General features: G+C 39.4%; 1 protein-coding gene across 1 annotated transcript; it reads right to left on the bottom strand.

The window, feature by feature from the left end:
- Nucleotides 1–463: 463 nt before the first annotated feature.
- Nucleotides 464–3686, bottom strand: LOC123913420 (bZIP transcription factor 18). The gene is made up of 4 exons (XM_045964156.1): nucleotides 3098–3686; nucleotides 2861–2993; nucleotides 2132–2216; nucleotides 464–1050 (listed from the first exon to the last, which is right to left on the bottom strand). Exons 1-4 carry the CDS (start codon nucleotides 3454–3456, stop codon nucleotides 668–670), a joined length of 960 nt encoding a protein of 319 aa, XP_045820112.1. The 5' UTR covers nucleotides 3457–3686; the 3' UTR covers nucleotides 464–667.
- Between the last annotated feature and the right edge of the window lie 11121 nt (nucleotides 3687–14807).

Below are 14807 nucleotides of genomic sequence, written 5' to 3'. Positions count from 1 at the left end.
TAGGTACAGGTACATGGATGCTCGTTCAAATGGCTTCTTCAAAAAATTGATAGGACAGTTAAACAGAAAAGCACATCTACATTTCGCATGCACAAAAAATGAACTCAATGGTCTGTCCATGGCATACCATGTTCACATGTATGAACTACAGTCTACAGAAACTGAAATTGTTGAGAAAAGGTTACTTTGTGCAACAAGGTAAGAAATGAGAACCTGCTAGTCTGTGCCAGGTGCAGAAATGAATACACAGATTGAGAAATGTTAAATAGGTGCCATTAAGTACAGAAAATTGACGAAAAACTCTTAGGAAAAATATTATCACAATTAATAAAATATTGTGCAAAAATGACCAGAATGTATCATATACCTCAAAAATTATCAATCACATTTTAATCTCCATAAATTAATTTCAAGTCTAACGAAAAGAAAAAAAAAGATCCTTGAAGATATTTGTTTCAATTTATTTTTAAGGAATTTTTTTTCTTTCAAAAAATCTCAAAAACCAGTAAAATGAAGTCCTTTTTTCAAGATAAGCTAATCCACATACACCCTCAATCAAATAAATAAATCAATAGAAAAACAAAAAATTAGTACCTTTGGGTCTCACTCATGTCAATCTATGAACAACCCAATAAAACAGGGTGGTGACATGTTAGTCAAATTAGCATCAAAAGGCATTGTTGGTTTTATTAACAGAAATGGAGGGACCATCGGGCATCAGAACATGAGAAACCTTGTGGCCAATGTCCAGCCCCTGAAACTGGCCGATAGAATCACTTGACAACATTTCTGACAAATCATATTGAGTGGGTAGATCAAACTGAGTATGGTGGGGAGTGGATGCGTTAGATGAGATTGAATGAAACTGCTGCATTTGCATGGCCTGAAGTTCGTTTGGACTCGGAGCATGTTGTGGTTGGTGCAGGAAGGATGAAGCTTGAGAATATGAAAGTTGATGCATTCCCAAACCATAGGCATCAGCATGGGTTGGTACCTCTCCAGTAGCAAGCTTGAGCCTATCAACTTCGTTCTTCAATGCGTCATTTAGAGCTGTACATTTCATTATAATTATTTTGTAAATTGTAGGTTTAAGTCATGTAATGAGTTGTATGTAACATATAAGCTGAAATTTTGACAAAATAGAAACACTACTTGTAGGTTATTGATCATGTGCAATGATTTGAAAACTGGACTAGTCATTAAAGTAGTGAAGGTTTTGATCCATGGTTCATTTGTTTCACCGTAGTTGAAGTAGTGATAAATGAATATGGTTTTCAATATGGAATAATATACTGTGATAAATTGAGCTAAACTTATAAGATATCAAGTTATATAGAGATTTATGCGCTTAAGTCAATGTATTTTTATTTATTTTTTGGTACTATAGGCTTCATTGTATTTTTTATCACTGTAGTTTGGTAGATGGGTGATTTTGGTATCTACATTTTCAATTGCATAAATCAAGTCACCCCACACTTTTCAAATGAATGAAATCTGGTCCAAGTGTTAATAATACCATCCAATTACTAAGAATGTAAGCTAATGTGAATGATATTTTGTGATGCAGCAACAACTTGAGATGGCATGGCATCGCACAAAGGATTCCTATGACATCTGAGGCAGCTGTCATGTAGCATGTCATCCATGCCAGCTAATTATTTCTGTAATCAGATACAGAATATATACTTCCAAATTTAAATGGACTATCATGTCATCAGAGAAAGTTGACACATAACAAAATATCATCCACGTCGGCTCAAATATTAATAATTAGGCAAAACATTATTGTTTGGAGTTTGGACTAAGTTCATTGGATTGAAAAGTATGAGGGTTAGAAACCGATCCTACGAGATAACTAATATACTCTACCATAATATAAATCTATTAAAGATATTTTCTCATTTCTCATATTCTGACAGAAACTATAAAAACTAAAATCATCCAACTGCCAAACTACAGAGACCAAATATACAACTAAGTCAAATTTTAATTACCGATGCTTTCATTAATTCATGGGCTAAACTAAATCACTAGGCATTCATAGTATACTGATGCAAAACAACAATGAAAACCAGCAAAACAAGATGAAACGGAGAAATAACAGTTTGCATTTCTGCACGGTACCACGTACCATCACATAACTTAGCTTGCTGCTCCATTGCTTGTAACCGAAGCTTCAACTCAGTATTTTCACTAGACAGACCACTTGTATCTCTCTGGAAAAAAAATGTTTCAAAATGAATAAGTCTCACAAAGCATAATACGAAAGCCCGGCCACTAATATATGGAATTTAACAAAATGGAAACCAAATTCAATCAAAGGAAACAACACATGTTCATTTTGAAGGAGAGTGAAAAAAGCAAACCAATAGCCCAATGAAAAAAAATCACCAAAGGAAAGGATAGGAAAACTATTCCTGACACTAACCCATTTGAACTTCAAAGCAACATGAAACATCAATAAATATTTCACACCGTCTATTAATATTTCTCATATTCATATATGATATATTCAAATTATACACAATAAACAATATATAAACTTGTTCTGGTAAACATAGCTCAGTTGGTAAATATATTGCATTTCATATGTAAGGGTCGGGTTCAAACTCAGAATTTCCCACTTCTTCATCACAAGAGGTGAATTTCTAGCTACTAAGCTACTTACAAAAAAAATAAAACAGTATAATACCCTCCAATGTAACTAACCAGATAATTTAGTTGCATAAAAACCGAATATTAGTGTTAACAAGTAACAACACAATCTTTACTATAGGTGGTTAAAATTGAAATAACTATTAAACTATATACCTAAGAATAATTTTATTCAACTTAGAAAATGATACTAATAAGTAAGAACCTGAAAAAGATTTAATTGAGCAGAAAGAGTTGTTGCTTCAGTTTGAAGAGTATGAATTTTTCTTTCAAGCTCAACTACATAACAAGCTTTCCTCTCTTTCGACCGCGCGGCAGATTGACGATTCGCCAGAATCCTGCATTAAATCCACACGATCTATCATGAAACAACTTTCCAAAAACAGAAAAAAACTGTGCGGTAGATTATTATAGAAAGAAAAAGAAAAAGAAAAAGAAAAACCTCTTGGCGCGTTTGGGATCAACGGTCCACAATTGAGCGAGTTTATCAGGAGACATAGCTTTCTTAGATTCGATTCCTTCTGATAACAAAGAAGAAGAAGTATCGGCGGAGTTGCTTCGGCGGTGACTAGGTCTGGCTGTATCTGCATTATTGGCGGTGGGAGAGTTGAGTTTGGATCCGGAATTATCGGAATCAATGTAGGAAGAGAGAAGATCGTCGTGTGGTGGTGGTGGTGGTGGTGGATCTTGGAATTGGATCGGAGAAGCGTCGAAGTCGAAGGGATCCATTTCTAGGTCGAAATCGTCGGGCATTCGGAAATGTACCTCCGATTGAGATCGACGGTGGAATGGGAACGACATCGTTTTGGTGTTTTCCGATCTGGTTTGAATCCCGTTTTCTTCTTCTTCTTCTTCTGTAACACTCGTCTTTTACTTTCCAATAATAGTAATAAAAAATGGTTTCAGATTCAGAGGGAAATAAAGGATTGAATTGATTATTACTAATGAAAACTCCGCCATCATAATAATAAGAATATTTAGTACTGCTGTTTTTGTTTGTTTATTTCTCGTAATTTCCCTCTCCCTCCCTCTCATTTTAGTAAGCTTTAGTATTTTTTTAAGTAGCTACTAGAAAATTCATCTTGAAGGTGAATAAGTGAAGTGTTCGGGTTCGAACTTGGGCTCCTACATAAAATCATACTCCCTCCGGTCCTTTTTATAAGAAACACTTTGGAATTTTTATTTGGTCTTTTTTATAAGAAACACTTTGACACAATTCCATTTGTACCCTTATTAAATACAATCAAATAATTCATTATAATGCTAGTGCATTAATTAGATAGTCCTATTTCACATGCTAGTCAAAGGTTAGTTTTGGAATATAACTGTTGGACATAAATTTGGTATTTATCAATTAAATATAATTGGTGGGTCCAATATTTATTTTGGAGGTTATATTATCAAAATAAAACTTTCAAAGTTGGTGTCGAGAACTCCCTATGTCGAAGCAGAAAAGCGTTTCGAGAGCTGTAGAGGATGCGTATAGTTTTGGTTTTACCAGGAGGCTATCGAAGGCGCAAAATCGAATCGAGAGATAGTTGGGCCAAGCCCAAAAAAGAAACAACGAACGGCCCAAAAGATCTTGGCGCGCGCTGAAGGAATGAAAGATGAAAGTGGAGAACGTGGTCGACGTGGCAAATGGAGGAGCGTCCAGATGATCGAAGAACAGTTACCACTTTGTAGTAGTATTTATAGTAGTTTTTCATTCAGAACAAGGGTCACAAAATTTATACAAACATTCTCTCTAAAAATTCTAAGTACTCAGCGATCGAACGAACGGAATTCGAAGGAGAAATGTATGTTTTGTGAACCATCTTTATTTGTAATTGTTTTTCATTCAATGCAATGCAATTTGTTTTCCAGTAATTTTTCCTAAGTCTGAATCCAGATACTTGCTTGAGAAACTGCTACTTCGAGGCGATTCGAATTAGTTTCTCTTGTGTGCTTTAAAATATTTTAATTCCTAAGTGTTTGTTTCCTTATTCAAACGAACATTCAAACAGTTTTCTTGAAGCGAATAAACACAAAATTGTCCTGAGATTTACTAGTTGGTCTCGCGAGTTTAAATACTTAAACTAGCGGTTGTTTACCAAATTCCAACGTAAACAAATTGGCACGCCCAGTGGGACTGGTTTTGTGTTTGTTAAAGTCGTGTTTATTTTTATATTGTGGAATAAAAAACTTGTTACTTGCATATAACTCATGATAAGTTAGGTTATGGTTAAAACTACTCAGAGATCTAATCCTAGTAAAACTCCAAGTTCTAGTGCGATGAGTAGCGAAGCAAGTTCGAGTGGTGGAGTCGATCCACCTCCACAAAGTGTGGTAACATCTGAGTTAGTGAATGTTCCAATATTCTCCAGTCCAACCATTTCGACTGTGCATGATGTTATTCCAACTTTGCCAATTCCAACTATGGCAATTCCGTCCGTAACTGCTAGTTTTGGACGTTCGAAACCACCGTCAGGTCAGGGTTTTATGTATGGGCCTCCCCCTACACTTGGTTTAGGGATGCCAAGTTTCGAATCTGATAGGTATACTTCGTCAAGGGTAACTCCTACACCCTTAACAACTGCATCTGTGTTGTCTTTGAGACAACAAATGGATGAGAGCAACCATGAAATGGTTAATCTTTTAACACAACAAATGGGTACTGTGTTTAATCCATTAATTCAGAATACCAACGAGAGTTATCAAATGTTGGCATTTCAAATGAGTCGAATTGCAGATTTTTTTGGGACACCCCCACCACCTCCTAGAGTAAATCCCATTACTCCACAAGTAATACTACCTGCAATGTCTTCGACTCCAGTGCAGCAAAGGCCAACCTATGTGGCTACTGAAACAGTTCCTAACCCAACACCTACACCAGTTGTACAAGAGGAAACTTATTATCCTCACGAGGTTAATCAAATGCCTCAATTAGTAAATCCAAACCCTCCTGTTATGAACCCAAATCCACAAGTGGTACATCAGAACCCTCCAGTGGTAATGGTTAGGAGGAACCAGGATCCTGATGAGGTAGTGCGAGAGGTGCAAAACAATAATTTGCTTGGCCAACACAATTTGGCTAACATGGTCGAAACGATTTTGGCCCAGAACGGCCTAAACACGGGTTGTCGAAGGCCAAACTTTGTCTCTGCCTTCACTGAATATGTGCTGCAAACCGAGTTACCAAGAGGTTGGAAAGTCCCAAAATACACTAAGTTTGCTGGGGATACTAATGAATCAACCGTAGAACATATTGCCAGGTATCTAGCTGAGTCTGGGAATTTGGCGAATAATGAAAATTTGCGAATGAAGTATTTTCCTAATTCGCTTACCAAGAATGCATTTACTTGGTTTACAACTTTGCCTCCCAATTCGATCAATAGTTGGGCCCAATTGGAAAGGATTTTCCACGAGCAATTTTATATGGGCCAAACCAAGATAAGTCTGAAAGAGTTAGCCAGTGTAAAAAGAAAAAACCAAGAGTCAATTGATGACTATTTAAATAGGTTTCGTTTGCTGAAATCCAGGTGCTTTACTCAAGTGCCTGAACACGAGCTAGTGGAAATGGCTGCTGGTGGGTTAGATTATTCAATTCGAAAGAAATTAGATACCCAATACCTTCGAGACATGTCACAGTTGGCTGACAGAGTGAGACAAATCGAAAGGTTAAAAGCTGAAAAAGTTAGAAATTCTAAGTTTCAGAAAAAGAAAGAAATAGGTTTTGTTGATTCCTATGATAATGAAATCGATTATGAAATGAGTGATGAATACTTAGATTTCGATGATAGTGATATTAATGTGGCTGAATTAAAGCCTGGGCCTCCTTACACTTGCAAATTGTTGAGGCCGTCGAATGGAAAAAATCCTATCGAACCAAAAAATGATAAGTTTGTTACAAAGACTTATACTTTCGACATTACTAAATGTGATGAGATTTTTGATTTATTGGTGACTGACGGCCAAATTATTGTGCCAAAAGATATGAAAATACCACCAATAGAACAAAGAAAGAAAAGAGGTTATTGTAAGTTTCATAATTATTTGGGACATAAAACTTATCAATGTGTTGTTTTCAGGGATTTGGTGCAAAAAGCGCTGAATGAAGGAAGGCTGAAGTATGCTGATAAGGCAAAGCCTCCAATGAAGGTAGATTCAGATCCCTTGCCACCTGCAGACGCTACCTATGTCGAAGTCTATGACTGCAACATGGTTGAAGTGATAGACGTTGCTGCTCCAATCAAGGCTGTGCCTGAAGAGGAGTATGAAAAGAGGGTACGTGAGGTGTACCCCAATGCTGAGGAAGAATTGGTGGACTTCCTAAATAGGTGCAAGCTGAAGAATGCTGAAGTGATGCTTTGCCCTAGATGCAGTGCTGTGTGCGACAAAGAGGCTACTGCAGGCCTTCAAGGTGTTGTACCTTATGCTGAAAACAAGAGAAAATGGCCAAAATCTAGGCCAAATCAGAAAGCTTGGCCTTACAAAGGGGCCAACTGGGGAAAGCCTATTACTAAAGGCCTTTCGATCCAGCAAAGGCTAGGCCCCCAAAACACTTTCAAACCATCTGGGAGAGCACCTGTTAACCAATGGGTGAGTGGACAGTACGTCACTTTCAATCGAAGGATGATGGAAAATGGAAGCTCTAGCAATGTTAATGTGAACATTGTATCTGAGCCCAAGGGTTCAAAAGTGGTAGCTGGGAAGGAAAAAGTGAATGCTGCCACTGAAGTCAACAAATACTCTTATAGGAATAACTATAAGGGAAAAAATCCTATGACCCGCACTCAGTGGCGAAGGTTCCAGAGGAAACAAAAGTTGACAACAAAAGAGGCTGAGGCTGGGGGCAAAGCTGTAGCAACCCAGAAGGCTGAAAAGGTTGAAATGGCCAAGAGGCCAGTAAAGGAGAGGCTTTCCATAATATTGGAAGAGCCAATAGCTGAAAATGCCCAAGGAGGGGCAGAAGATGTGGATGACATGGAGGATGATGATCTCCTGGATGAGGGGTCTGATTTTGATGTCATGGTCAATGTGGTGTCCATTCTGCCACTGGAATATGATGTGCCTACTGAAGTCAATGAGCTGGAAGAGGACTTCGAGGCCCTCAATTTGGCTGATCATAAGCCAATGTGTTATTATGTTATGCAAAATGGTTGTGTCGAAGAGCAAAAAGCTGTCTTCGAAAAGCCAGATCTGGGAATGCAGAACCACTTGAAGGCTTTGTTCATTAGGGCAAAAGTCAATAATGTGGGAATCAATAAAGTCTTAGTGGATGGAGGAGCTGTGGTGAACATCATGCCTCACTTCATGTTGAAGAAATTAGGTCTCTATGACACAGACCTTCATTCCCACAATGTGGTGTTGGCCAACTATGAAGGAAAAACTGGTCATTCCCTGGGGGCAGTGCAGTTGGAAGTTTGTGTTGGTAGTACAGTTCGGAAGACCTTGTTTATGGTCATAGCTGCCAAACCTAATTACAATCTGTTATTAGGTAGAGAATGGATACATGGTGTTGGAGCTGTTCCCTCAACCATGCACCAAAGGTTAATCATCTGGAGAGAAGATGGTTTAGTCGAGAATGTAGAAGCAGATCAAAGTGCATATGTTTCAGAGACAGGCACTGTGACTTTACAGAATTTCGACAAAAACCTGGCCTCGATTGCTCCTTGTGGTGAGCAAGATGCTGCCTTCGATCCAAATGAAGTGGTATCAAAAAATGTATACCACTCAGTTAAGTTACATCCAACCCATGGTTTTTGTTGGGAGAGGGAAGACATAGAGAAACCCTTGTGTGAGGATGCATACCCACCAGTGTCTGGATGGGTCAACCATGATGAGTTTGATGATTGAGTCCCCAGCATGGGATCGAATTACGGCTTACGCAGCCGAGAATAGAATCAAAATGGCTCTTGAGGCCATTAATGTTCAAGAAAATATGGCTGTCGAAGCCAATGATGACTTAAGGAACGAACTGGCCTTGGAGGCTAGTGAAGTAAATGATGGGAAGAAGCAAAGGTTAGATTGCATCTATGATGATGAGCCTTTGGGTTTTGAGAAAGATCCACATAGTTCGATTCAGAGAATGCAAGCCCAAGACCCTTTGCAGGAGGTTGATATTGGAGATGGCTCTGTTAAAAGGCCAACTTACATTAGTGCCAATATAGACCCAACCTTGAGAGAAAAAATGGTCGAGTTGCTTAAGAAATACAGAGATTGCTTTGCATGGGACTATAACGAAATGCCTGGGTTAAGCAGAAATCTTGTGGAGCATAGGCTACCCCTTCGACCAGATAAGAAACCTGTAAAGCAGCTTCCAAGGAGGTTTGCACCAGAAATCATGACAAAGATCAAAGCAGAAATTGAAAGGTTGCTCAAATGCAAGTTCATTCGAACAACCAGGTATGTGGAATGGTTAGCTAACATTGTTCCTGTTATTAAGAAAAATGGATCACTTAGGGTTTGCATAGACTTTAGAGACTTGAATAATGCTACACCTAAGGATGAATATTCCATGCCTGTAGCCGAAATGTTAGTTGATTCAGCAGCAGGGCATGAATATTTGAGTATGTTAGATGGCTATTCAGGTTATAATCAAATCTTTATTGATGAAGATGATGTGCCAAAAACCGCATTTCGTTGCCCTGGTGCTTTAGGCACCTATGAGTGGGTGGTGATGCCTTTTGGATTGAAAAATGCTGGAGCAACATACCAAAGAGCTATGAATTTAATTTTTCATGATTTTATCGAAATATTTATGCAGGTTTATATTGATGATATTGTTGTGAAATCCGCTTCCCAGGATGAACATATCGAACATCTTAAAAAATCGTTCGAAAGAATGAGAAAATGTGGATTAAAAATGAATCCACTGAAATGTGCTTTTTGTGTGCATGCAGGAGATTTCCTTGGCTTTGTTGTGCATAAGAAGGGCATAGAAATTAACCAAAATAAGACAAAGGCTATCATGGAGACAGAACCTCCAGGAACGAAGAAACAGCTTCAATCTTTGCTAGGAAAGGTCAATTTCTTGAGAAGGTTTATATCAAACCTAAGTGGTAAAGCTCAACCTTTTTCTCCACTGCTGAGGCTCAAGAAAGGTGATGTATTTGAATGGGGAATGGAACAACAAAAGGCATTTGATGATATTAAGGCATACTTGTCGAAGCCTCCAACTTTAATGCCTCCTATTCGAAACAAAGCAATGAAGTTGTACATCGCAGCATCAGATTCGACTATTGGAAGCATGCTCGCACAAGAGGATGAAAATGGCGTAGAAAAGGCTATTTACTATCTAAGTAGAATCTTGAATGATGCTGAGACTAGATATAGTCCAATTGAAAAGCTTTGTCTATGTTTGTATTTCTCTTGTACCAAACTTAAGCAATATATCAAACCAGTTCATGTTTATGTTTATTCTCATTTTGACATCATTAAGCATATGTTGTTAAAACCAATTTTGCATAGTCGAATTGGGAAATGGGCTTTAGCTTTAACTGAATATTCATTGACTTACCAACCCCTGAGGGCTGTAAAGGGTCAAGTAGTGGCTGATTTTCTTGTTGACCACTCGGTGACTGAGACCTCAATAACATATGTAGAACATGAACCTTGGATGTTGTACTTCGATGGCTCGAAGCACAAACATGGTACAGGAGTTGGAATCTTAATCATTTCTCCTTTAAAGATTCCAACAAAATTTAAGTACAAGATTAATGGAACATGCTCCAATAATGAAGCCGAGTACGAGGCTTTAATTGTAGGTCTAAAAATTATTTTGGACTTGGGGGCAAAACATGTTAAAATCAGAGGAGATTCTGAGTTAGTAATAAAACAATTGACAAAGGAATACAAATGCATTCAAGAACATTTGATGAAATACTTTGTCATTGCCTTCTCGTTACTAAAACGGTTTGATTCGTGCGACATTCAACACGTGCCTCGGATCGAAAACCAAGAAGCAAATGACTTAGCCCAAATAGCTTCTGGTTATAAGGTAACGGGGAAAAAATTAGATGAGATAGTTGAAATTAAAGAAAAACTAATCTCATGTGAGGTAATACCCTATCAGCTGGGGGCAAATGAGCCAAATGGCGAAAGGGAGTCCGAAATGGCTGATGCACATTTTGATGAAGTAATGACTGAAGTCTTTGTGATTGACAATTTGGCTGACACGGATTGGAGACAACCCATTGTTAAATACATAGAAAATCCAACAGGTACAGCCGATAGGAAGGTTAAGTATAGAGCCTTGAATTACACAATCATGGGAAATGAACTATTTAAGAAGACTCCTGAAGGGGTTTTGTTGAAATGCCTAAATGAAAACGAAGCGTATGTAGCAGTTTCAAATGCCCATAGTGGAGCCTGTGGTGCCCATCAAGCAGGCCACAAGATGAAATGGCTTTTGTTTCGACAGGGTTTGTATTGGCCTTCCATGCTGAAGGACTGCATAGAATATGCGAAAGGTTGTCAAGAGTGTCAAAAACACGCGGGGATACAACACGTTCCTGCCAGTGAGTTGCATTCGATTATCAAACCTTGGCCTTTTAGAGGCTGGGCTTTAGATTTAATTGGTGAGATAAGGCCCGCGTCATCCAAGAACCAACGTTATATACTAGTTGGGATTGATTATTTTACCAAATGGATAGAGGCTGTTGCCCTGACAAATGTGGATCAGGAGACAGTGATCAATTTTATCCAAGACCATATTATTTATAGGTTTGGGCTTCCTGAGACGATCACTACAGACCAAGGAACGGTGTTTGTTGGTCGAAAGATGCAAGATTTTGCTGAACAATTGGGTTTTAAGCTAATGACTTCGACGCCTTACTATGCTCAAGCAAATGGCCAAGTTGAAGCAGCCAACAAGGTTATAGTTAGTTTAATTAAGAAGCACGTTGCCCAAAAGCCAAAGAATTGGCATAAGACCCTGGACCAAGTCCTATGGGCATGTAGGAATTCTCCTAAAGAGTCAACAGGTTCGACACCTTTTCGACTAACATATGGTCACGATGCCGTGTTACCTGTTGAAATAATGATGCAGTCGATTCGAGTACAAAGGCAATGGGAACTACCTCCTGATCACTATGAGAACATAATGTTAGATGAATTAACAGACGTGGATGAGGAAAGGTTGCAGGCGTTAGATGCTTTGATTCGACAAAAAGAACGAATTGCTAGAGCATATAACAAAAGGGTTAAATCCAAACTCTTTGACGTAGGAGACTTAGTTTGGAAAGTCATCCTCCCCATGGACAGGCGAGATCGAGTCTTTGGAAAATGGTCACCCAATTGGGAAGGACCATTTAAGATTTCTCAAGTGTTGTCAAATGGAGCTTATGAGATTGAAGAGTTAACTCCTGAGAAACGTTCAGTCAACATGAATGGCAAATATTTAAAGAAATACAAGCCAATGTTGCAAGAAATAACCATAAAAAATGAATAACGTAAGAATAAAATTTGCGAAATGGTAAAAGAAAATGCCAAGAATCAATTTTTATTCATACAAAATCAACAATACAACCAATCATTCAAGAATGTTCAAGAAAATACAAGAAATGGTTGAATGTTGAAAGATAAACACTTAAGGTTTACCCTGAACCCGAGTCCCCTCATCCTTTGAATCAGAATTGGAAAGTTCTGAGATCTGAGAGTCTTCATCCTCAGAAGAAGGAGTTGGAGTTCCTGGGTATTCTTCATCAGGCTCTAGGGTACTGAGGAACTCAAGGTAATCCTCATCTTCATCATCTGAACTAGAGCTTGAAGAATCAGAAGAGAGAATGATGGTTTCTACTACCTTGGCTGGTGCCGGCCTAGGGCGAAGGATTCCAGTGCGTGGAGGTTTGGAAGCTGGAATCTTGATTCGTCCCCTTCCAAGAGGACGTGGTGTGCTTGAGCCCGGGGTAGAGGAAGGAAGATCTTTCTTGTTATCCATTCTTGGTGGGGAGGTGTTGATGCGTTAGTTTGTATGAAGTGACGAGCAAAAAGAGTTGCAAGGTGTGGGTATTTATAGAAGAATTAAGACGCGTTAATGACTGGGCAGTTACAACTAACCACGTTCAGTTTGCATAGGAAAGGCCATTGCATTAATGCTCAAAGCCATGTAGTTAATTATGTTGACTGCTTTGGAAACACGTTCGCTTCATTCCTTACAAAGTGTCATTAATAAGGCTTGGGAGAATAGCCCAAAAGAGGGAAAGCAAGCAACAAGAAAAATAAAATACTCAGCAAATATATGAACATGCAGCATAAAAGGCCAAAAAGGGCATACATCTAAAAAAGCATGTACAACATTGTTCGACGGTTGCTAGTGTTAAAAGATTTACAATTACGACATCCAAAAATAACAAAAACTTGAGACTAAAAGGAAAATTTATAAAGTCAAGGTTGTTGTTGGGATGTTGAAGGAGGCTTTCGATTGGCCGCTTGAAATTGGTAATACTGAGTTCGAATGGACGCCAGTTTACGTTGTAGCATTTCCTTATCACTAGCAAGGTGCTCAACTCGCTTCTGGACAGCCAGACCATCACTGTAGTGTTGGATACCTTCACGTGCTAGCTCATCAAGCTTAACCTTTTGTGCTTCAATGGCCACTGCAGCTAGCTGTTCCATCTTAGCCTCCTCTTGTCGAATCTTTGCCTTTAGCGCTTCGATTTCAGATTGCCATTGAGCAATATTGTTCTCACAAGTCACAAGTTGCTCAAGAGCTTCATCAGAGGCAGCCTTGATAGTTGTGACCTCTGCATTGCAACTATTAGCTTGCTCGAAATGGTGTTGCTGGGTGGCAAGCAGAGATGTCAAAAGGCTGCTAGTCCTGGTTAGGAGCTGAGATTGACTAACGAATTGTTCTAAAAAGGTTTCAGCCTGAGTCACTAGAAGGAACATGGCTTCGTCAGTCCTTGGGTTCTGCAGCTTGCGAAAAAGGGCTTTGATATTGTAGTATATAGAAGAATCATGTTCAAGCAGGCCCAGCATATCCCCATTAAGGATCTCTCGCCTAAATCTGATTTCGTGCTCAAACTGTTCTTGCGCAAGTGCATCTTCCTTATCTTCCGTGTTCCCAACAGCAGAGCTAGAGGCGCCATGACTTGATAAAAGCTTGTTGAGTGCATCTGCCGGGGTTAAATCTCTTAGCTCTTTGGCAAGTTCAGCCGGTAAGACAACAGTAGGAGGAGGTTTCGACACGGAAGTTCCCTCTTCACCAAGTGAATCACCAATATAGGAGTTCCCATCTTCAGAGTCGAAAGTGCCAGCACTGGGTGAACTGGACTCATGGTTTGACCCACTTGGTTGTGGTTGATTGGTAGTGGAATGTTCGCCATCAACGGTTGGCCTTTGTTCACTGGAAAGGTTGGCAGCAGGGTCAACTTGAAAATTGGTTGGAGGATCATTTTCAGCTAATACTTGGGCAGGGTTCGTCAAAGGATTTTGTTGCGGTGGGCCTTGATCAAGTTGGTCCTCTTCATTGCTAGGCTTAAGGGTATCATCTTCGAAAGCGTGGTGAGGCGAGCCAGGAGCTTTGGGTGGTGATGAGGTTTCAGTAAGGACGGCCGTTTCGACAGGCTGAGGAGATGAAGGTTTTTCTGCCACACTTGCAGGATGCGTACCACTTGGTCCTTCGACCATCCCTTCAGCCGCTTTGCTAGGAGTAGGCTCATCCTGAGAAATAACTTGAACAGAGTTTTGTGGCTGAAACAAATAAAACCATGAAAGAATGAGTAACATAGCCAAAAGCTGGAGAAGTAACAAGAAATAAGAATGGCTTACTTGGGTGTGAGGGGTAGCAGAAGCTTCAGGTTGCGAAGTTGTTTCTTTTGCAGTAGCAGAAGCCTCGACAACAGTAGTTGCAGCAGGAGATTTTTTCTGCTTCTTTTTCTTCTTTTTCTTCCTCTCCGATTGTTCCAAAGGAGGATCTTCAGGTGATGCCAGAGTATCAGTTTGTGCCTCAATCTCAGAGGACTTGCGCTCAGGATTACTTTCTTGGTTGGTTTGGCGCTCTTTCTTCTTCTTCTTCTTTTTCTTTTTCTCATCAGTAATGGGTTCAGCACTGGGAAAAAGATCTTGAGTGGTAGCAGCGGTAGTATGCTCAGGGATGGTCGAGAGAACAGGAATATCCTGCAAGCCACAACTCCGTAAGTTCGCAGGTAAGGAAAAGAAGAGAAAAGTCT

This window comes from Trifolium pratense, linkage group LG3, assembly GCF_020283565.1.
Source record: "Trifolium pratense cultivar HEN17-A07 linkage group LG3, ARS_RC_1.1, whole genome shotgun sequence".
In the NCBI taxonomy this organism is placed as follows: Eukaryota; Viridiplantae; Streptophyta; class Magnoliopsida; order Fabales; family Fabaceae; genus Trifolium; species Trifolium pratense.
The sequence above is the reverse complement of the archived record's forward strand: the minus strand, read 5'-3'. Positions and strand labels throughout refer to the sequence as shown.